The sequence below is a fragment of the Gymnoscopelus microlampas genome, assembly GCF_963454915.1.
Source record: "Gymnoscopelus microlampas genome assembly, chromosome: 14".
NCBI lineage: Eukaryota > Metazoa > Chordata > Actinopteri > Myctophiformes > Myctophidae > Gymnoscopelus > Gymnoscopelus microlampas.
In genome coordinates this window covers 3909803-3931969 of record NC_139951.1, presented here as the reverse complement: position 1 = coordinate 3931969, position 22167 = coordinate 3909803, and the positions used below count along the sequence as shown (strand labels likewise).

The 22167-nt window shown below is 41.4% G+C and overlaps 1 protein-coding gene across 1 annotated transcript; it reads left to right on the top strand.

The window, feature by feature from the left end:
• Window positions 1-1138: 1138 nt before the first annotated feature.
• On the top strand, window positions 1139-17263 carry LOC311059612 (myosin heavy chain, fast skeletal muscle-like; the record flags this gene model as incomplete). Its single annotated transcript, XM_084077616.1, has 39 exons — window positions 1139-1181; window positions 1306-1524; window positions 1619-1762; window positions 2031-2187; window positions 2281-2308; window positions 2399-2507; window positions 2631-2723; window positions 2807-2870; window positions 3054-3152; window positions 3237-3340; window positions 4399-4537; window positions 6933-7051; window positions 7657-7806; window positions 7900-8070; window positions 8501-8804; window positions 9122-9186; window positions 9492-9579; window positions 9693-9810; window positions 9935-10058; window positions 10164-10300; window positions 10674-10929; window positions 11385-11627; window positions 11755-11931; window positions 12021-12166; window positions 12286-12376; window positions 12461-12850; window positions 12969-13095; window positions 13253-13371; window positions 13466-13662; window positions 13755-13938; window positions 14028-14193; window positions 14331-14455; window positions 14586-14894; window positions 15003-15206; window positions 15288-15413; window positions 15944-16114; window positions 16198-16302; window positions 16403-16498; window positions 17117-17263. The coding sequence occupies exons 2-39, from the start codon at window positions 1318-1320 to the stop codon at window positions 17261-17263; spliced, it is 5799 nt and encodes a 1932-aa protein (XP_083933742.1). The 5' UTR covers window positions 1139-1181; window positions 1306-1317.
• Between the last annotated feature and the right edge of the window lie 4904 nt (window positions 17264-22167).

Sequence of the window (22167 nt, the reverse complement as noted above, 5' to 3'; positions counted from 1 at the left end):
CAATTTAACTATTTTTAAACCATAGCCACTGGCATGGACAAAAAACACATAGCTAAGAAGCACTATCAAATATCATGTGAGTGTTGGAAGTATAATTTACAAGATTATTAATAGATTTGAAATGTTTTTTGTTATGTCTAAATGGATACTATCGCAATGTCAACAGGAATTAAAGGACCTTGAAAGGCAACTCCTACTTTTACTTTCTGCCCAGCATGCAATGAACACCTAATATAAGGCATGCTGAGATGGTTGACACGTACCCATTGCAGAGGAGTTCAGAGTTCCATAGTGGTGAGTGAGACTTCATCTGTTCTTGATAGTCCTATAAATATTTTAGAGATGTTAGTTATTCATAGTCGCATAAATCTGTCATGTTATCTATTCATTAAAATGACTCTGTACATAGTGCCACATAGCTACAGATAGACAGAGTTACAGACACTGAATATTGAGTGGACAGAATAATTTATGTTATATTGAACAATTTAAATTATTGATTGTGTATTATTGTATGTATAGTGATATGGTTTAGGCCAGATTGGAATTCACTTTTGTTCATTCATTTTTATCTACCTTTCAATTATGTTATGATTATTTAAATAATAGTTTACATTGTAGCCTATGTGTTTTTACCAGATACTTTCTTAATCTTAATCAAGTAATTATTTGGAAAATTACTTTTACATCTACTAGAGTTAATATTGGTTTGAAGTAACAATATTTTTTATTTTATTCGAGTAGAGTTTGGCTAGTCTGCCCACCTCTGAATTTAACCTTAATTGGAATTAAAGGTTAAGAAATAAATCTAGCATTTCTTCTTATATATTTCTTCAAATAAAAAAATAGAAAAATGGCTTTAGTAACAAAAAATGACTTGGTGAAATTAAGAAGAAGCAAAAAACAAACAAACAAATAAAAAAACTGAATGGGCAACTATAATTTTGTTTCATTGCATGTAAATAATATTTTCAGATGTGGAATTGATGAGATATTTTTGAATGCGTCTCTTACAAAGTGGTGTGTGGCAAGAATGAACATTAGGATTCATATAATCTAATCTAATTCATAATTATAAATTGTGTTAAATCATCAACTCATGTTAATATCCTCAAAATGATGTGTTTTTTCACTCTTAGGGGTTGCACTCAAGATTCTACTTCTACTGGTAGTGGGGAAAAGTGAGTGTACATAATCTTTCTAATAAACCTACAATAAGCTATAACCATAAGAATAATCCTACAATTATCTGCTCAGAACTCAAGTCAGCAAAGGCATCAACACCATCTATTTGTCTGTCTACAGAAAGCCGCCACCATGAGTACGGACGCAGAGATGGAGCAGTATGGCAAGGCCGCCATTTATCTCCGTAAGCCAGAGAGGGAGAGAATGGAGGCTCAAGCTATGCCCTTTGATGCCAAAACGGCAGCATATGTGGCTGATGCTAAGGAGCTGTACCTCAAGTGTAAAATTATAAAGAAGGACGGTGGCAACGTCACTGTGGAAACGCTCTTGGATAAAGTGGTAAGTAGAGGTGTATCTAAAATCAAATAGTGGAACAGTACAACTGTAATCACAATACATTCTGGAGTTGTGCTTTTTTTCTTCTTTTTTTTAGGAAAGAACTGTAAAGGAGGCTGATGTCACCCCTATGAACCCTCCCAAGTATGACAAAATTGAGGACATGGCCATGATGACCCACCTCAGTGAAGCCACTGTCCTGTATAACCTCAAAGAGCGTTATGCAGCATGGATGATCTATGTAAGGTTCTCTACATACTGAGAACAGTACAGTATTGCACCTGTCGATAGCAAAGAAAGAAAAATACAGTGTACAAGTTATATCATCAAGTGAAAACCATAGAAAAACGAATGCAAACAAACTCTTCTGAAGTTAACTTGCTCATTGGTTGATGCCACTTGAAACTCGTGACTGTAATACCAGCTTCTAGTGATCCGTTGTCCCAGATATGTGGCATGCTCAGTGCTATGTTGTATGATGTTAATGTTCTCTCTCTTCTCCCCTTCAGACCTACTCTGGCTTGTTTTGTGCAACTGTGAACCCCTACAAGTGGCTCCCAGTGTACGACCAGGACGTTGTAAATGCCTACAGAGGCAAGAAGCGTATTGAGGCTCCACCCCACATCTTCTCTGTCTCTGACAACGCCTATCAGTTCATGCTGATGGGTACGTACTACTCAGGACAATGTAAAAACAATAATATAACTATAATGGTTTTGTGGTGTATCCATGACTAAAAGTTTGCTTTACATTTTACAGATAAAGAGAACCAGTCTGTCCTGATCACGTAAGTTTCCCATCTACTAGGCTTTAAATAAAGAACAGTGTACACCAATTCACTAACTGCATTTATCTGAATATGTGTATTTATAACCAGTGGAGAATCCGGTGCTGGAAAGACTGTGAACACCAAGCGTGTCATCCAGTACTTTGCAACAGCTAGTTCTGGTGGAGAGAAATCGGCGGCCGATAGCGGTAAAATCAAGGTATATGTACAGGTTTTTAACTTCAACAAATACATGTTTTTGAACATAAAGCATTTGTATGCAATATAGCAATTCAATTTAAAATAATTCTGAACAAATTTTCAATTGTCTAAAACATTCTAGGGGTCACTGGAGGATCAGATTATTGCTGCCAATCCCTTGCTGGAGTCCTATGGTAATGCCAAGACTGTGAGGAATGACAACTCCTCTCGCTTTGTAAGTATAAATAATGACACTTTATGAGAAAACCTGCAATAATTCCACAGTGTAGATGCAACTAATTGTGCTATATCAAACAGGGTAAATTCATCAGAATCCATTTCGGCACAACGGGTAAACTGGCCAGTGCTGATATTGAGACATGTGAGTATGAAGTTCACAGATGATAAATTATAAATGCTTTCATTTGAGGATTACATTCTGAGTTATGTACAACCCATATAGATTATTATTATTATTATTGTTGTTGTTGTTGTTGTTGTTGTTGTTGTTGGTGTTGTTGTTGTTATTATTATCATCATTTTGAGTTATGTACAACCCATATAGATCTGCTGGAGAAGTCCAGAGTGACCTACCAGCTTGCTGCAGAGAGAGGTTACCACATCTTTTTCCAGATGATGACCAACCACAAACCTGAGATTATTGGTAAGTGGAATTACTGATGATGCAGCGAGCAACATAAATTAATGAATAAAAACAAATTTTCACCCTTTTTTAATCCCTTTTAAGAAATGTGTCTGATCACCTCCAACCCCTACGACTTCCCGTTGATCAGCATGGGTGTGATCACTGTGGCCAGCATTAACGACAAAGAGGAGCTGGACGCTACTGATGTCAGTGAACATTATTTTAATAGTCTAATACTCACTGTGCAATGCAGTCAGTTGCTCTGCAAAATGTATTTTATAAAGCAGTGGTTCTCAAAGTTTTCAGGCCGTGACCCCCCAAACTACCGTATTTTCCGCACTATAAGGCGCACCATCAGTGCGCCTTATAGTGCGGATGCGCCTTATAATCCGATGCGCCTTATATATGTATCAATATTGGTTTTGATTGATTGAATATTTTATTAGGCAAAAAATGTAAAACAGCACAGTTACATTTAAAATACTTTGTCTAACAGGTCCGTTCATAAAAGTCCTTGCGGACTTGTTTCCAATGAGGGCCTTGGTATTCAATTCATATACATAGTGGCACCACAGTTCGAATATCGCAGAAAAGATAACACTATGTACAAAAAAATAAGTAAATAAGGGGGGAAAAGGATATGTACAAGAACGGGGCATTATACCGCATTATAAGGCGCATCCGCACTATAAGGCGCACCGTCAGTGCGCCTTATAGTGCGGATGCGCCTTATAATGCGGTGCGCCCTATATATGAAAACAATACATTTATTGAAAGTGCGCGTTATACTCAGATGCGCCTTATAGTGCGGAAAATACGGTAATCCTATTTTAACTGGGGACCCCCCCAGTTAAAATAGGCACTTGGAATTGTAGCTTGGAATTGTAGCAGTGGCATTACATTTAGTTTGACTTGGTTCCACAGATAAATATTGTGAAAATAGCCGATCTACATGTTTTCATTTTTTGTACCTCTTTCTTAGGTAATATTCGACAATTTGGCCAATGTTTGACAATTTTAATAGTATAGTTTGTTGATTACTTTTGATGCAGTAATGGTCTTATTTGTTTTATTTCAACTTACTTATTGTATAGGTCTTAAAAGTCCTTAAATTGTCACTTTAGAAATGTGCAGATACCATGTATATACACTTATACTGTATGTTGGTTTGTTAACTGTTGAGTTGTACACAGTTCTAAATTATGTTTGTTAATCTAATGCTTAATCTCAATCTTTTGAATACTTCTCTGCTTATTGACATCAGGACGCTATTGACGTCCTGGGCTTCAACGGTGAGGAAAAACAGATGATCTACAAGTTCACCGGTGCAGTGATGCATCATGGTGTCATGAAGTTCAAACAGAAGCAGCGTGAAGAACAGGCAGAACCTGACGGCACGGAGGGTGAGCTAATCTTTATTATTATTATTATTATTACTATTATTATTATTATTATTATTATGTATCATTAACACGGAGGGTTAGCTGCATCTACAGATGTGCCATTTCAAAACTTCAAATGTCCTGCCATCGCCAAGACAGTACATTTTCAGGGGATTCCCAGGGCAATAAGAGGGACAAAGAAGGGCATTTAAAATGCTGAATTATTTTGATGATCACTGCTTTTATGATGCTAATTAATTTGAGCAACTGGTCAAGGATCTCTTCAAATTACCTTTCGCCTCATAATGAGTCTGACACCTTCTTCAACACACATTCTTTTGTTCTCATGTATATGGATGTCTGTTGAAGGAAAAAAAGGGAATCCACTCCCTGGATGCCAGTTCAGAACCTCTGCCTCAAATGTTTCACATGGGCCTGTTATAGCGCCACCAGGAGGCCGATTTGTGCAAAACATATTTTTTGACATTACTCCTACAGATTTTGTCCAAAAAACACGCAAATCGGTACACAGTATCTCTATAGTCATTAAACCAAACAGGTCTTTCAGATTTCTCATATTCCATCCTGATTGGCTAAAAATGGCTTCCAAAATTTGCAGGAGTGCTCCGTTTTGAACTAAATGCCTCAAATCATGAACACAGCATGCAATTTCCTTGAAATTGTGCACGCATATTTCCACTATGCCGGGGAAGAAATGGCACTTGAAAATGTTCAAATCAGCCTCATGGTGGCGCTATAACAGGCCGATTCGTGTTTTTACCTATAACTGCACCGATCTGTGTAAAACTTTGTAAGCGCACTCCCTAGAGGTCAAGGAAAAACCTTTGCCCTGCATTTTTCACATCTGCCTTTTATAGCGCCACCAGTAGGCCGACTTACGTAAAACACATTTTTTGCTATTAAGCCTAAATATTTTATGCAAATTTCACGCAAATCGGTACACATGATCTCCATAGTCATGTGATCAAGACGGATGTGTTTGATTTTTCATATTCCATCCTGATTGCCTAAGATTGACATCTAAAGTTTGCAGTAGTAGTAGTAAAAAAAAAAAAAAAAAAAAAAAGCCGTCTCAGGGTTCATGGTGTTGACCAAAAGTTTATGTTAGTGTTCTACCGAGCGGTCTTGGAAAGTCTGGTCAGATTTGGCATCACAGTTTGGTTTGGCAACCTCTCAGTGCAACTGAGGTCCAAATTGCTCCGATTGGTGCAGACTGCAGGGAAAATCATAGGAGTAAGACAACTCCCCTCTCTAAAGTCTATTTACGAGCAGGCCACGCTAAGACAAGCTCAGAAAATAGTCAGTGATGCTACCCATGTTTTACATGGACAGTTTGTAATGCTGCCCTCTGGGAGAAGGTATAGCGAACCTAGATGGAATTATGTACGATTCAAAAAATTGTTTGTTCCTGTGGCAACTAAAATGCTAAATGAGGCCCTGCAGTGACCTTTAAGAGTAGACCGATCACTATCTGTGCACTTGTGTAATGTTGTCCCCCCCCCCCCCCCTGTTATGTATTTTGTATTTTGTATTGTCATTGTTTTACGTGTGGCTGCAGCTGGGGTTAAAGCCCAAAACAAATTTCCTTCGGGACAATAAAAGTAAATACCTTACCTTACCTTACCTTACCTTAGTGGCTTGTTTTGAACAAAATGCCGCAAATCATGAAAGCATCATCCGATTGCGGTCAAACTTTGCACGCACAATCACACTATGTTGAGCAGCGCTATAACATTGGCCTGTTATAGCGTAGGTCTAATTTAGCAAAACACATTATTTGAACAAAATGCCTCAAATCATGAATGCAGTGTCCGATTGCCGTGCAAGGCCTAAGAGGAAATGGCACCCTTTTCACATTGGCCTATTATAGCGCCACCAGGAGGCCACAATAACCTACCTGACCTGGCGGAGACCTGTGCTCCGAGGAGCACTTTTTCTAGTTTTTTTTATATTTTAGCGTTTACGGTGGCGCAATCGGTAGCGCAGTCGGTTGCAATGTCGCCTCACAGCGAGAAGGTCCTGGGTTCGATTCCCACTATGGGCGCTGGGGGCATGTTCTCTCCTCCGCGTCGTCAGTGCCCATACCCTAGGTGGGGTTGGCGAAAGGGCCTTTCTGTGTGGAGTTTGCATGTTCTCCCTGTGTCCCTTATGGTAAATAAATGCGTTCCTTCCACGCGCTACACCCTTCCGGGGAAACTCTACCCACATGTCAGGTGATAAGAAGTGGCCTGCTCACTCCTCATGCATTGAAGGAAGCATGAGCTCAGTTCGGGGCTCTCCCCAAGCTGGCAGAGGGAGAGTAGCACCCAGGATTAAAGCTTAGGCAATTGGCACTGGGTAAAAGAATGGGTTACAAAAATCGTGATATAAAAAACAAATTGTATGAACATTTCAGAGGCTGACAAGATTTGCTACCTGTTGGGCATAAACTCAGCAGAGATGCTTAAGGCGTATTGCTACCCCAGAGTGAAAGTTGGAAACGAGTATGTCACTAAGGGACAGACTGTGCCACAGGTGAGTAAATTACATTATTTCCATGTTCTGATTTCATACACACTTTATATTCTCAACACAGCATACCATTAGAACTCTAATATCTTTTTGAGTTGTGTCCAGACTGTCTTAAATCATCTTCTGTAAAAACACCCGGGACAGACTCTTCTCCCTTCTGGCTCCCAAACTGTGGAACAAACTCCCCATTGCAGACTCATTCCCAATCTTCCGCCGTAATCTGAAGACTCACCTCTTCAGACTCCATAGCCCGTAGCACTTGCCGTAGAACTTGCCCTAGCCTTGATGACCTTGCAGGCTTATGCAAAGGCTAAATGTAATTTCGATGGCATGTTATGTAGACAGATGCCAGGTTAATCTGTAGACCTGGCATCCAAGTGTATAGTTTCAATGTGCAGATTATAGATTGTTTTAGATTATAATGTTTAGACTGATGATAGGTTCTTGGTTTACCTATGATCCTAGATTACTAATGCAATGCATTTGATGCATTACCTCGTGTTTTCCTTGCTTACTGTAAATCACTCTGGATTAAGAGCGTCTGCTAAATGCCTAAATTGTAAATTGTGTAATTCACACCCCTACTAATAACGTTCCTATTTCCATAGGTAATGAACTCAGTTGGTGCCTTGGCCAAGTCCCTCTATGAGAAGGAGTTCTTCTGGATGGTCGTTAGGATCAATGAGATGCTGGACACCAAGCAGCAGAGAAACTACTACATTGGTGTGCTGGACATCGCTGGTTTTGAAATCTTTGATGTAAGCATGGACTTGTTTTAAGTGGGAGACTTATTATTTTTGTCACAATTACACAATTACAAGAAATTGGGCTAATGATATTTCCACTCACAGTTCAACACCCTGGAGCAGCTGTGCATCAACTTCACCAATGAGAAACTGCAACAGTTTTTCAACCACACCATGTTTGTTCTGGAGCAAGAAGAGTACAAGAAGGAAGGAATTCCCTGGGATCTCATTGACTTCGGCATGGACTTGGCTGTCTGCATTGAGCTAATTGAGAAGGTATTATTATATTTTATTACACGGCTTGGTTGGATGCTTAATTCTGATTGGTCAATCACTGAATTCAGCGGTGTGTTATTTCTGGATAATGACCGATGAGCTCAAAAACAGACCGCTGTCTAATCGAAGGCTCAGAGCACCTGTGCTAGTTGGTTTTGTGCACCTGCGCTAGTTGATTTTATGTAAACAAACACACAATGTCATTTAAAGCTAAACATTGATCTCAAGTGAAGAAGCGAAGAAGCGAGAAATAGAAATGCAGTAACCGAAAATTGATTCTATTTGATCAACACTTTCCAAGGTGACCGTGTCCACACGGCGTAACACTTATGGAACACTTTGTTTTGCTTTAATGGACATGATGTTAATATAGTTTTTGTCATTGGCACTTCGTTTGTGGTGATTTGTCTCTTTTGTCTCCTTTACAAAGCCCTTGGGCATCTTCTCCATCCTTGAAGAGCAGTGCATGTTCCCAAAGTCTTCAGACAAAACCTTCGCCGAAAAGTTGCTTGACCAGCATCTTGGGAAGAACAAGGCCTTTGAGAAGCCCAAGCCGGCCAAAGGCAAGGGTGAGGCCCACTTCTCCCTGGTCCACTACGCTGGAACTGTGGACTACAGCATCACAGGCTGGCTTGAGAAGAACAAGGACCCCCTGAACGACTCTGTCATTCAACTGTTCCAGAAGTCTTCAGTTAAACTGCTTGCTGTGTTCTATCCTCCTCCTGAGCCTGAAGGTATGTTTATGCATATAATAATATGATATTATGTGTTCTATCCTCCTCCTGAGTCTGAAGGTATGTGTATTAATAGAATAACATAATGTGTTCTATCCTCCTCCTAAGGCTGAAGGTATGTTTTTAATATAATAACATTATATAATGTGTTCTATCCCCCACCTGAGCCTAATACTATAAACACTCAGAATTTGACAAGAAGGGAGGAATTTTCATTCTGTATATCAAAGTATATTATGTCTGTTGACTTTAACAAATGAAGAAAAGGAGGGATGCGGAAGAAACTGTCCACTCATGATTCTAACCAATATAAACAGATAACACAAAGAAGGGCGGCAAGAAGAAGGGTGGTTCCATGCAGACTGTGTCTAGTGCTTTCAGGGTAAGAATATTTATTCATTATTATCAACATTATAGTCCTGTCACAAAAAAAAACATTATAGTCCTGTAAAAAATAGGCATGTCTTTTCATGTTGGAATTAAACAATTTCTGTATCACATGATGTGAGCTTGTAGAGCAGCTATCTTTGAATGGCTGAAGTTTAAAACAGGGCTTGAGTGGTTAATGTATGTTTTAGAAAAATCTAAATCTTTAAAGTAACTAGAATCTAAAGAGTTCCAATAATTCTAGTGGGGGGAAAAGTACAATATTGTCTTACTTTTTACTAATAATAATTGTCTCAATAGGCGAACTTGGGGATGCTGATGACCAATCTGAGAAGCACTCATCCTCACTTTGTGCGTTGCCTGATTCCCAACGAGTCCAAGACTCCAGGTAAACACTGAAAATAAACATTTAAACAAATGATTGTGAGGTGGCCATTGAATGCAACGTTGGCTAGTGTGTAACTATTTTGTCCTAATAATAATGAAGCAACATCTTTACAGGCCTGATGGAGAACTTCCTGGTCATCCACCAGCTGAGGTGTAACGGTGTGCTGGAGGGCATCAGGATTTGTACAAAGGGCTTCCCAAGCAGAATCCCCTATGCTGACTTCAAGCAGAGGTATTCATTCCTTTTTCCAGCAACTTTTAGTTCCACACCTATTAACACAAAATGACCCACTTTTACAAAACATGTACAAAGTACTGAATGTCACACAAAATGACCATGAACTTTAAAAAAACAGGTACAAAGTACTGAATGCCAGCGCATGTCCTGATGGCGCGTTCATGGACAACAAGAAAGCCTCTGAGAAGCTTCTTGGGTCCATTGACGTACCTCATGATGAGTACAAGTTTGGACACACCAAGGTAAACAGACTCCCAATCTGGTTTAACATTATCCAGAGAGGACTAAAAGTAGATTTTACGTTTTTTTAGTTGCTCAATGCTCAGTGTTTGTAACATTGTATTCAGGTCTTCTTCAAAGCTGGTCTGCTGGGTGTCCTGGAGGAGATGCGAGATGAAAAGCTGTTTGCTCTGGTCACAATGACTCAGGCTCTCGGACGAGCTTACGTCATGAGGAAGGAGTTTGTCAAGATGATGGTTAGGAGGTAATATGAAAACATCAATTCAATATTAAGTACAACTTGTAAGTAAACGTTGTCATTGCTGTTCAATAAGACAAAAGTAAAATGTCAAATCATTATAATAAAAATAGCAAAAATTGCCGAGGAAGCTTTTGATGACGGTGGGAAGGAGAAACACTCCCCTTAAACAGGAGAAGAAACCTTGAGCAGATACGGGTTCTAGGACGGGTGGCCATCTGCATTTACCTTCCCGGGGGTTAATAACAATAATACCAACAGCCATAATAACGACAACAACAGAAAGAACTATGACACAATAATAACAGCCTGCAGTCGTATTACATGGAAATCCTCAATCTTCAGCTAAATCATGATCCATTGAAACCGCTTTCCACAGAGAGGCCATTTACACCATCCAGTTCAACGTGCGCTCATTCTGCAATGTGAAAAACTGGCCATGGATGGGGCTGTACTTCAAGATCAAGCCTCTCCTGCAGAGCGCTGAGACTGAGAAGGAGCTGCAGAACATGAAGGAGAACTATGAGAAGATGAAGACTGACCTGGCTGCTGCCCTGGCCACGAAGAAGACACTGGAAGAGAAACTAGTGGCTGTGGTGCAGGAGAAGAATAACCTTGCGCAGTCAGCGGCATCAGTAAGTAGCTACACTTGTACAGGAAATGTTGCTAATGTTTCATATTTTTTATCATCTTCAATCTTTTATCTAATGTAGAATATTGATGTAGACCATGGCAGGGAATGTCTGGTGGTCGAACGGCTGTTGGCATCGTTGTATAGCTACATGGCTACCGGCACAAAGGCCTGACCCAATTTGTCGTTCTTCTGAGGGGGAGGTTGAATCTGCAAATGCCACTGCTCCTCAACCACACACTACTATAGTATATCCTTTTGGAGGAGGTTGATATTCTCCAGCTTCTTCCTTGTCCTCATTTGAGCCACCGCCTCCGTACTTTTTCACCAGCTTGTTCAGTCAGTTAATGTCCCTTGTGAACCCCCCCCAGGAAGCAGCTGCAAAACAAATCTCATATATCTCACCCAGAACAAATGCTGCAACAAGTTCCCTCACTTATCTTTTTCATTGACAACCAGGGAGATGAAGCATTGAATGATGCTGAGGAGAGATGTGAGGGTCTTATTAAAAGTAAGATCCAGTTGGAGGCAAAGGTCAAAGAGACGACTGAGAGACTGGAGGACGAGGAGGAGATCAATGCTGAACTGACTGCCAAGAAGAGGAAGCTGGAAGATGAATGCTCTGAGCTCAAGAAGGACATTGATGACCTGGAGCTCACCTTGGCCAAAGTGGAGAAGGAGAAACACGCCACTGAAAACAAGGTTCAACATTATACACTCTAGCCGTCTTATGAAGTTATAGAATAATAATGATCCACTCATGATTATACACTCAAGCTTTCTTATCAAGTTATAGAACAATAATGATCCATTCATTCTGCGTATTCAGGTGAAGAACCTGACTGAGGAGATGGCCTCTCAGGATGAAGGTCTTGCTAAGCTGACCAAGGAAAAGAAGGCCCTCCAAGAGGCACATCAGCAGACTCTTGATGACCTGCAGGCAGAGGAAGACAAAGTCAACACTCTGACCAAGGCCAAGACCAAGCTGGAGCAGCAAGTTGACGATGTGAGTTCATCAAGTCAATTGGATGTTTTGAATATATACGGTATGTTTATTGTTTTAATGAATAATAAGACAAATATATTGTTGTGCAGTTGGAGGGTTCTCTGGAGCAAGAGAAGAAGCTCCGCATGGACCTTGAGAGAGCCAAGAGAAAGCTTGAGGGTGATCTGAAACTGGCCCAGGAATCCATCATGGATCTGGAGAATGACAAGCAGCAGTCTGATGAGAAGATAAAGAAGTAATGGGGACCACAATATGAATAATTGATACTAATAATAAATAATATGAATACAAATAACAATATGAAATGACATGGATTAAAACTAAAACTAAAATATGATATACTGTATTCCACAGGAAGGACTTTGAAGTAAGCCAGCTTCTGAGTAAGATTGAGGATGAGCAATCTTTGGGGGCCCAGCTGCAAAAGAAGATCAAAGAACTCCAGGTATTTATTTTATTCATCTTCTTTAAAATCATTGATAATAAGTATGTGTAGATTACATTTGTAATATGTTCATTCATTTGAAAGGCTCGTATTGAAGAACTGGAGGAGGAGATCGAGGCAGAGCGTGCCGCTCGTGCCAAGGTTGAGAAGCAGAGAGCTGACCTCTCCAGGGAACTTGAGGAGATCAGCGAGAGGCTGGAGGAGGCCGGTGGAGCCACTGCTAGTCAGATCGAGATGAATAAGAAGCGTGAGGCTGAGTTCCAGAAGCTGCGTCGTGACCTCGAAGAGTCCACCCTGCAGCATGAAGCCACTGCTTCTGCTCTCCGTAAGAAACAGGCGGACAGCGTTGCAGAGCTGGGCGAGCAGATCGACAACCTCCAGCGTGTCAAGCAGAAACTGGAGAAGGAGAAGAGTGAATACAAGATGGAGATCGATGACCTGTCTAGCAACATGGAAGCTGTTGCTAAAGCAAAGGTAGAATAGAATGCTTGTGTTTAATTATTGACAAATACAAGAATGACTAAAACAAGGGAATACATTGTAGGTTACTTCAGTGACTGAATATGTTAATATGTAATATGTTAATCAACAGGGAAATCTTGAGAAGATGTGCCGCACCCTTGAGGACCAACTCAGTGAAATCAAGGCCAAGAGTGATGAGAATGTTCGCCAGTTAAATGATATTGGAGCTCAGAGAGCAAGACTGTTGACAGAAAATGGTAAATGTTCATTGTAAAGTCTACTAGCCTACGTGGTTTGTCAATGGTACTTGAGCAAAATCCATAATTAGAGATAATGCTTTGATCATTAGTCAGAAATATGTATTCAACAAAGATTATTTAAATGTTTGAAACTAATATTAAAATTTCTAACTAGGTGAGTTTGGTCGTCAACTTGAGGAGAAAGAAGGTCTCGTCTCTCAGCTCACCAGAGGCAAGCAGGCCTTCACCCAACAGATTGAGGAGTTGAAGAGACACGTTGAAGAGGAGGTTAAGGTAAGGAACAGCTTTCTTTTTTACAAATAGGAGTATAGGTGTCTTTTTGTAATTGTATCCAGCTGATATTTCTTTGGCATTTTTCTTTTGACAGGCAAAGAATGCCCTTGCCCATGCTGTGCAATCAGCTCGCCATGACTGTGACCTTCTGAGGGAGCAGTTTGAGGAGGAGCAGGAGGCCAAGGCCGAGCTACAGCGTGGAATGTCCAAGGCCAACGCTGAGGTGTGTCAGTGGAGGAGCAAGTATGAGACTGATGCTGTGCAACGCACTGAGGAGCTAGAGGAAGCTAAGTAAGTGATCAGTGTTTTTACAACATCAAATACCACTCACTATACAAAATATTGCTCACAATAATTTGATTCCATTCAAAACTGATCAACAGGAAGAAGCTCGCCCAGCGTCTTCAGGAAGCTGAGGAGCAAATCGAGGCTGTGAATTCCAAGTGCGCCTCTCTGGAGAAAACCAAACAGAGACTCCAGGGTGAAGTGGAAGACCTCATGATTGATGTGGAGAGGGCCAATGGTTTAGCTGCCAACCTTGACAAGAAACAGAGGAACTTTGATAAGGTGCTTTGACATACATTATTTTAGAGCAAAATCATTCTTGCCTCCTTAAACTGGGGTAAATTACACATTTCGTTACAAATGCTGTATAGGTCTTGGCAGATTGGAAGCAGAAATATGAAGAGGGCCAGGCCGAGCTGGAAGGAGCTCAGAAAGAGGCTCGTTCTCTCAGCACTGAGATGTTTAAAATGAAGAATTCCTATGAGGAGTCGCTGGACCAACTGGAGACCATGAAGCGTGAAAACAAGAACCTGCAACGTGAGTTTTTTTAACAGTAAAAAAATAAAATCATTAAATATTCAAGATCAAGCTACAACTTTATTCAAATGCAAATTCAAATACAAAATAGTTGCTGATTGGAAAGTTGCTCATTCATTATTTTCAATCAACTGCAGAGGAGATCTCAGACCTGACTGAACAGATTGGTGAGACTGGAAAGAGCATCCATGAGCTGGAGAAATCCAAGAAACAGACAGAGACAGAGAAGTCAGAGATCCAGACAGCCCTGGAGGAAGCTGAGGTAAAACTTTTACCAATTGTCTATATCTTAGAATTATTTCAATACGTTTTATATTCAGACAGTGTAGCAGTATATGATCGATGTTACATTAAAATGTCCTACAACCTTTTGATCCTGTATTACATTTTAGGGTACTCTGGAGCACGAGGAGTCCAAGATTCTTCGTGTCCAGCTGGAGCTCAACCAGATCAAGGGTGAGGTTGACAGGAAGCTGGCAGAGAAGGACGAAGAGATGGAGGGGATCAAGAGGAACAGCCAGAGGGTGATTGACTCCATGCAGGGCACTCTGGACTCTGAGGTCAGGAGCAGAAACGATGCCCTGAGAATCAAAAAGAAGATGGAGGGAGACTTGAATGAGATGGAGGTTCAGCTGAGCCACGCCAACCGCCAGGCTGCTGAGGCCCAGAAGCAGCTGAGGAACGTCCAGGGAACGCTTAAGGTGCAAAACATATTAGTTAGATACATATTCACACAATGGAACTTCACTGAACAAGTCACATTCTGATGTTCCTCTTAACGTGACCACCTCAAATGTGATTTATTTTAGGATGCCCAACTGCACCTTGACGACGCTTTAAGAGGCCAAGAAGATATGAAGGAGCAAGCTGCCATGGTGGAGCGTAGGAATGGCCTCATGGTTTCTGAGATCGACGAGCTGAGAGTGGCTCTGGAACAGACAGAGAGAGGCCGCAAAGTGGCTGAACAAGAACTAGTGGATGCTAGTGAACGCGCTGGCCTGTTGCACTCCCAAGTAAGTCAATGGAAAAACTCTCAACATATTTAACATACAAGTCATGCATACTTGCATTGCTAAACTGGATCTTTATATTAGAACACAAGCCTTTTGGGCACCAAGAAGAAACTTGAGAGTGACCTGATCCAGGTCCAAGGTGAAGTGGATGACAGTGTTCAAGAAGCAAGGAATGCTGAGGAGAAGGCAAAGAAAGCCATCACTGATGTAAGTTAGGATGACCGCCCCTTATCATGCTTAATATAAACATACAGTATAATACAATACAGCTCCGTCATGGCCTGTCTTATGTTAAAAAACCTTTGCTCTTTAATAGGCTACAACAGAGGATGTATTTTAGAACTAAATGCTAAACGTGTCTTTATATCAGAAATATGTGCTCAGGGAGAAAGATAACATTCTGAACCCAGCATTCTGAGGTGCTGGCTTCTGACAGATGGTTCAGAATGCTACAGTGCAGACTGTACTGGTACAAGAATGTATTCATTTATTCAAAGATATTTACCTGGTTTGTTTCCTTCTTGTCGTATGACACTGGTATCTGTTTATTACCTTATTATGACCTGTTTATTATCTTTTTATAGAGCTATTTTCTCACATTCAACATTTGATAATCTGTACCATGTTTGTTTTTTTGGATTGGATTGGATTTTCTTGGCAAGTGTGATAAAGCATCATCATTTTTTCCTCGCTGGACAATGAAGTATATTCTTATCTTAACAAACAATACTTTCCAGGCTGCTATGATGGCCGAGGAGCTTAAGAAGGAGCAGGACACTGGTTCTCACCTGGAGAGGATGAAGAAGAACCTGGAGGTCACAGTCAAGGACCTGCAGCATCGCCTGGACGAGGCGGAGAACCTGGCTATGAAGGGAGGCAAGAAGCAGCTCCAGAAACTGGAGTCTAGGGTAAGATGTAGTTTACTTCAACACAGCTTATAATCAATGAAATAAGAAGAAATCATTTCATTGTGCATCATTTCATTCTGAAGGTGCGAGAACTGGAGGGAGAGGTTGAAGGAGCACAGAGAGGCGGAGCAGACGCCATTAAAGGTGTCCGCAAGTACGAGAGGAGAGTGAAGGAGCTGACATACCAGGTACTGTATATCATGTTCACTTAAAAAACCATCATGCCACTGATTAGATTAATAGATTGCATGAACATGCAACTGATGTTATAAATTCACTTTACTTCAGACTGAAGAAGACAAGAAGAATCTTGGCAGGCTTCAGGATCTGGTAGACAAACTGCAGATGAAGGTGAAGGGCTACAAGAGGCAGGCTGAGGAAGCGGTAAGACAATATACATCTTTAGTTGTCGTCCCCATGGCCATAGTGTTGTTGTCATAGTTTAACTAATGAAATAACTAAAGGAATAATAGTAATCAGTTATGTAATGTCAATATGAGCAACAGCAGAGTATTTTTCAGTGTCCATCTTGCTGCTTTCCACAAGCGGCACATGTAATCTCTAGCTTGCCACGTTTCTGCAGTTTAGCATGCACACGACGGTACTGAAATGCACTGCACACATGGGCGTTGTGGAAGCTCTGACCTTATACTGTAACATGGGTGCTGAAAGGAAAAGCATGCACATGCTGCAGTCGCAGGCAGTGTGTTTCAGGCATAATGGTAAAAGTATATTTCCAAAATGGACTACAGAAAGCAATAGACTTTGTTTCCTTTAAGCTGTAATTCTTGGCTCGGGGTGCCGAACAAGAACAAGAAAACAGCCATGATTGTGCCATTCCAATGAGAAGCTGTCAAGGCTCACTCATAAACATGCTACTGTACATGGGCCACTGTGTCACAACCACACATTACAATTTCCTGAAATTGTCTTGTTTGGACTACAATAGTAAGATGCTCTTTTCAAATATTGAGGCTTTGAACCATCTCTATCATATTGTAGGAGGAAGCAGCCAACACTCACCTGTCCAAGTGCAGAAAGGTTCAGAATGAGCTGGAGGAGGCTGAAGAGCGTGCTGACATCGCTGAAGGCCAGGTCAACAAGATGAGAGCTAAAAGTCGTGACTCCAAGGTAATACATGTTCAATAAGAAGGTTCATTATGTTGACTATCTTTAACTAAGATTCAACTGAAAATGTATGTTGAATATCTAAAATGATATTCTTTACGTTTGTTACAGGGAAAAGAAGCTGCTGAATAAGTTCTACAATTCAAGTCACTGTACAAAGTCATAAAATATGACCCATTGTATTCAATAAAAGTGCATGGTAACAAAAGTATTTTGTTCTTGTAGTCATTACCTAGTCTTGTCAATACGTTTTATTGTGTGGTTTGAATTGTGGGTCCAACTCACATGTCCACTATACCTTTTTATAAACATAAAAATGAATATGTATATTATCCTCCTACACTAATCCGAGCCGAGACCCATGGAGTGGATAGTTAGTGTTCGCCAGGGTAAAATGGCAGATGCATGCTCCATATAACTGATACACTTTTACACAAAATATTACTCAATATTATGCCTACAGTATAACACCAAAAGCTTCCCATACCATTACTGTACTTGCACGATGTACAATTAATATGAAACGCATTATGACCCAATACGTCTGTAAGGGCGGATTCAGACTGGGTCCGATTGATTCAAACCGTTCCCAAGTACGATTGGCCTCTCGCAGCTGGCCAGTATTCACATTGGCCAAGATTCTTCCGCACTCGAGACCATTTAATTTAACAGTAATGGTAAATATGTGCCTTGTGGGGGCGCTGTGGACTATGGGGCTTTGGGAGATACAGAATGTCATTCACAGAAGAAAAGTCACTTGTCAGAGTCTAGAGTGAATAATAAAGTTATACTGTGTTCCTGACGTTGTCTTGAGTTATAATAACAACAGATAAACAATACACAACCAAAGCAGTGTGTGCACTGGTCTTTGAAACCTTGAAATGTAGCGTCGTCTCTGTTAATATGATATTGACGTCACGGACGCATCCTTGGTATTTTAGCAGTGACGTCACAGACTAATCCTTAGTACAGTATATTGATCCTTATATACGCGTTCTGTTTTTTGTTTATGTTTTTTCACGCCTCGCGCTACTCAAACACTAGCGGGATTATTATTTCTTGTCAACATTCAAGTAGAACTATGAGAAGGTATAACCCAGCTAAAATAATGTGTCATTATAAAAATCCCACCCTGTGTGAAGGAAGCGGTGCCTTTGATGAGTGGCCTCCTGGTGGCGCTATAATAGGGCGGGGCGGGGCTTCAGCAATTAATGCTCGTCCCTATTGGTGGTGTAAGTCCACATACCAAATTTGGACTTGGTGGCATGCTGCAAACTGGAGTTATGGCTGTTTGTAGCCCAGCCAATGACAATACAGAGGGGGCGGGGCTTCAGCAATTACAGCTTGTCCCTATTAGTGGTCTAAGTTCACGTGGTAAATGTGTATTTGGTAGCATGCTGCAAAGTGGACTTATGGCTGTTTAAAGCCCAGCCAATAGGAAGACAGAGGGGGCGGGGCTTACTACATTTCAGTTCGTCCCTATTGGTGGTCTGAGTCCACGTACCAAATTTGTACTCAGTAGCATGCTGTGAACTGGAGTTATGGCTGTTTAAAGCCCAGCCAATGGGAAGACAGAGGGGGCGGGGCTTATGTAATTACAGTTGGTCCCTATTGGTGGTATTAGTTGGACTTGGTGGCATATGCTGCAAGCTGGAGTTATAGCTGTTTAAAGCCAGTGGCCTCCTGGTGGCGCTATAATAGGGCGGGGCGGGGCTTCAGCAATCAATGCTCATCCCTATTGGTGGTCTAAGTCCACATACCAAATTGGGACTTGCTGGCATGCTGCGAACTGGAGTTATAGCTGTGTAAAGCGCTGTTTAAAGCCAGTGGCCTCCTGGTGGCGCTATAATAGGGCGGGGCGGGGCTTCAGCAATCAATGCTCGTCCCAATTGGTGGTGTAAGTCCACATACCAAATTTGGACTTGCTGGCATGCTGCGAACTGGAGTTATAGCTGTTTAAAGCCCGTGCTCAAACGGACACAGTGGCCTCCTGGTGGCGCTATAATAGGGCGGGGCGGGGCTTCAGCAAGCAATGCTCGTCCCAATTGGTGGTGTAAGTCCACATACCAAATTTGGACTTGCTGGCATGCTGCGAACTGGAGTTATAGCTGTTTAAAGCCCGTGCTCAAACGGACAAACGGACAAACGGACAAACGGACATACGGACATACGGACGGACATAGTCAAGAGTAGAGCGGCTGGCACCGCTAAAAATATATAAATGATATATGATTAGCAGACCACTTCCTCCTGTCAGTACGGATGGATTCACATTGCATCGTTCCGTACCCGAATACGCATGATCCGGATCCGAGACTACCTCCGGAGGCGGTCTCGGGTACGGTACGGTGATCCGTTTCGGGGAACGATACGCAACGTTCACACTATCACAAGATCAGCCAAGTGGTCCAGGGTGCGCACCCGGGACCATAGTGTGAATCCGCCCTAAATCACTTCCTTAGGTACTGCAATCGTCACAACTTTTTGGAGGACAGATCTACAAGCTAACAACGCCTTGCGTGTCGACACGTTGTTGCCTTGCAGATCTGTCCTTATTTCACAACAGGTTGCCAGTAGCCCCTCCCCGTTTTACCCTACAGTCTATGGGGCACAGACCGTATCTTAGCAACACTGAAACTGCTAACTCTCATTTGTCGTGTCATGAGTAAATGAGCCAATGAGCTGAGGCCACTTTCCAGACACCTAGAATCGCATACTCGGACAGCTCGCTCATGCGCTGACAGTCGTATGTTTTGCACCCTGTCCGTCCGTCCGTGTGTCCGTCCATCTGTGTGTCTGTCTGTGAACAGCTAATCTCCGGCACCGTTGGCCCAGTCACTGCGAAACTGCCACTTGATCATTTTCAAGTCAGCCTAATGGTGGTGCTATAACAGGCCGCTTTGCGTTTTTACCTATAACTGCACCAATCTGGGTGAAACTTTGCACGCACACTCTCTAGAGGCCAAGGAAAAACCTTTGCCCTGCATTTTTCTCATCTGCCTTTTAGAGCGCCACTAGGAGGCCGATTTGTGCAAAACACATTTTTTGCTATTACTCCTACAGATTCTGTCCAAAAATCACACAAATCAAGGTTCAAGGTTACTTTATTTTGTCTCCCATAGGAGAAATTTGTCTTGGACACACAGACCAGCAGCATACACAATACCATACAGTACACGACAAAGACAAAAACAAAAAACAAACACACATTGACATGTACAGTCGACCAACACCTTAGCACACCTCAAAACCTTCTGCCTCGCCGTCTGCCCAGCTGGTCAAAACTGAATCCATTCATTTTTGGTCCAGAATTAACCTCTGTAAGGCCAAACACTTCACGGTGAAAGTGGGTAACAATGTTACCACAAGGAAAAAATAAATAACCTACCTGAGTTGTATTTTAGTCAACGAAAGAACAATATTTTTGAACAGGATCTCCTTGTTGGTCAGTAAGAATACACTGACTATGCATGCACCTCATGGTAGCAGAGCACTAAAAAAGGCATTAAAAACAAGGCTGCAGATCTCTCAAAACAAACTGGTCAGGTTACTACTTGGCCTAACACCTATAACTCACCTAACCCCTGCTCATTATGCTAGAGTGGGATGGTTTACTCACGCTGACGTCTGACAACTTCCGGTTCACGTCCGGGTCTGTGCTAGTGGTGGTGATCCACTGGATGTTCTTCCGTAGTTTAAACAAGCTGTCTTCAGACAAAAACCAGCAACTATTTATTTCGAAAGGTAACGTTTATTCTACTACTGTTCGCTGTTTTGCCATCATGTTTTCTTGATAATATTATCGGTTATCATTTTAACATTCGGAAATTGCTTTAGACTGGGTTGAGAATGTATGTACAGTAGCAATGCTAAAAATACTACCCCTGCTGCCTTCTGTGTGTGTAACACGTTTAGGCTTCTTTTATTTTGCATTTGTTTTTTATAGCAATGTATACTACAGTGTATACCATTTATCAATGCTAACATTACCTTAGAGATAAATCATTGTTGCCCTTTTTCTCGGGCTCAACAGCCACTGTAGTGTCCCTTGCTGCAACAAACGCAAATCCCCCCATTTGAGCTTCCACGAGTTTCCTGTGGATAAAACAATACGTGCCAAATGGGTGAGGGTGATCAAGAGAGATGAGGGACTGAATTTTAGAAAAGCTTGTGGGAGCACCTTTGTGTGTAGTGAACACTTTGATCCGGGGATCTAAAGAAGTCAACCAAAACCAATGGATGAACTCATATTAAACAAGGAGCAGTGCCTTCAAGATTCCACTGGAATGAATGGGGTAATAATTAACACACGACAATGTTTACTTTTACAATAACGGTCACATTAACTTGTTATGTTAAAGTATAAGGTTAAGTGATATTGCTTTGTTAAAATAGGTATTAACTAGCTCTATATTCAGATAGTAGGCGTTGCGTTTGTTCAGTAACCGTGGTCTCCCTGTCTCTCCAGCTCTTTAGTAAACATAAAATGTATTTTCAGATCGGGCTACCAATTTTATCGAATGGAACTGGAAAACTATAAAATTTAAGCTAATAAATGGTACTCTCTCCTGAAATTGGCAACCTACCTGAGACCAAATGGAAGCTACCAAATGGACCTGTGGTCCACATATTTGTACAACCCACCCTTAACAATTTAACCAAAATATGTTGCTAGAAGTTTAACCTATTGCACCTCTAGCATAGACGTTTGGGAAGGAGGCCGATGCACACCTCAAAAGGTTGGCGACAAGTGCGTACAGATGTGCCATTTCAAAACTTCAAATGTCCTGCCATTGGCAAGACAGTCAATTTTCAGGGGATTCCCAGGGCAATAAGAGGGACAAAGAAGGACATTTAAAATGCTGAATTATTTTGATGATCACTGCTTTTATGATGCTAATTCATTTGAGCAACTGGTCAAGGAC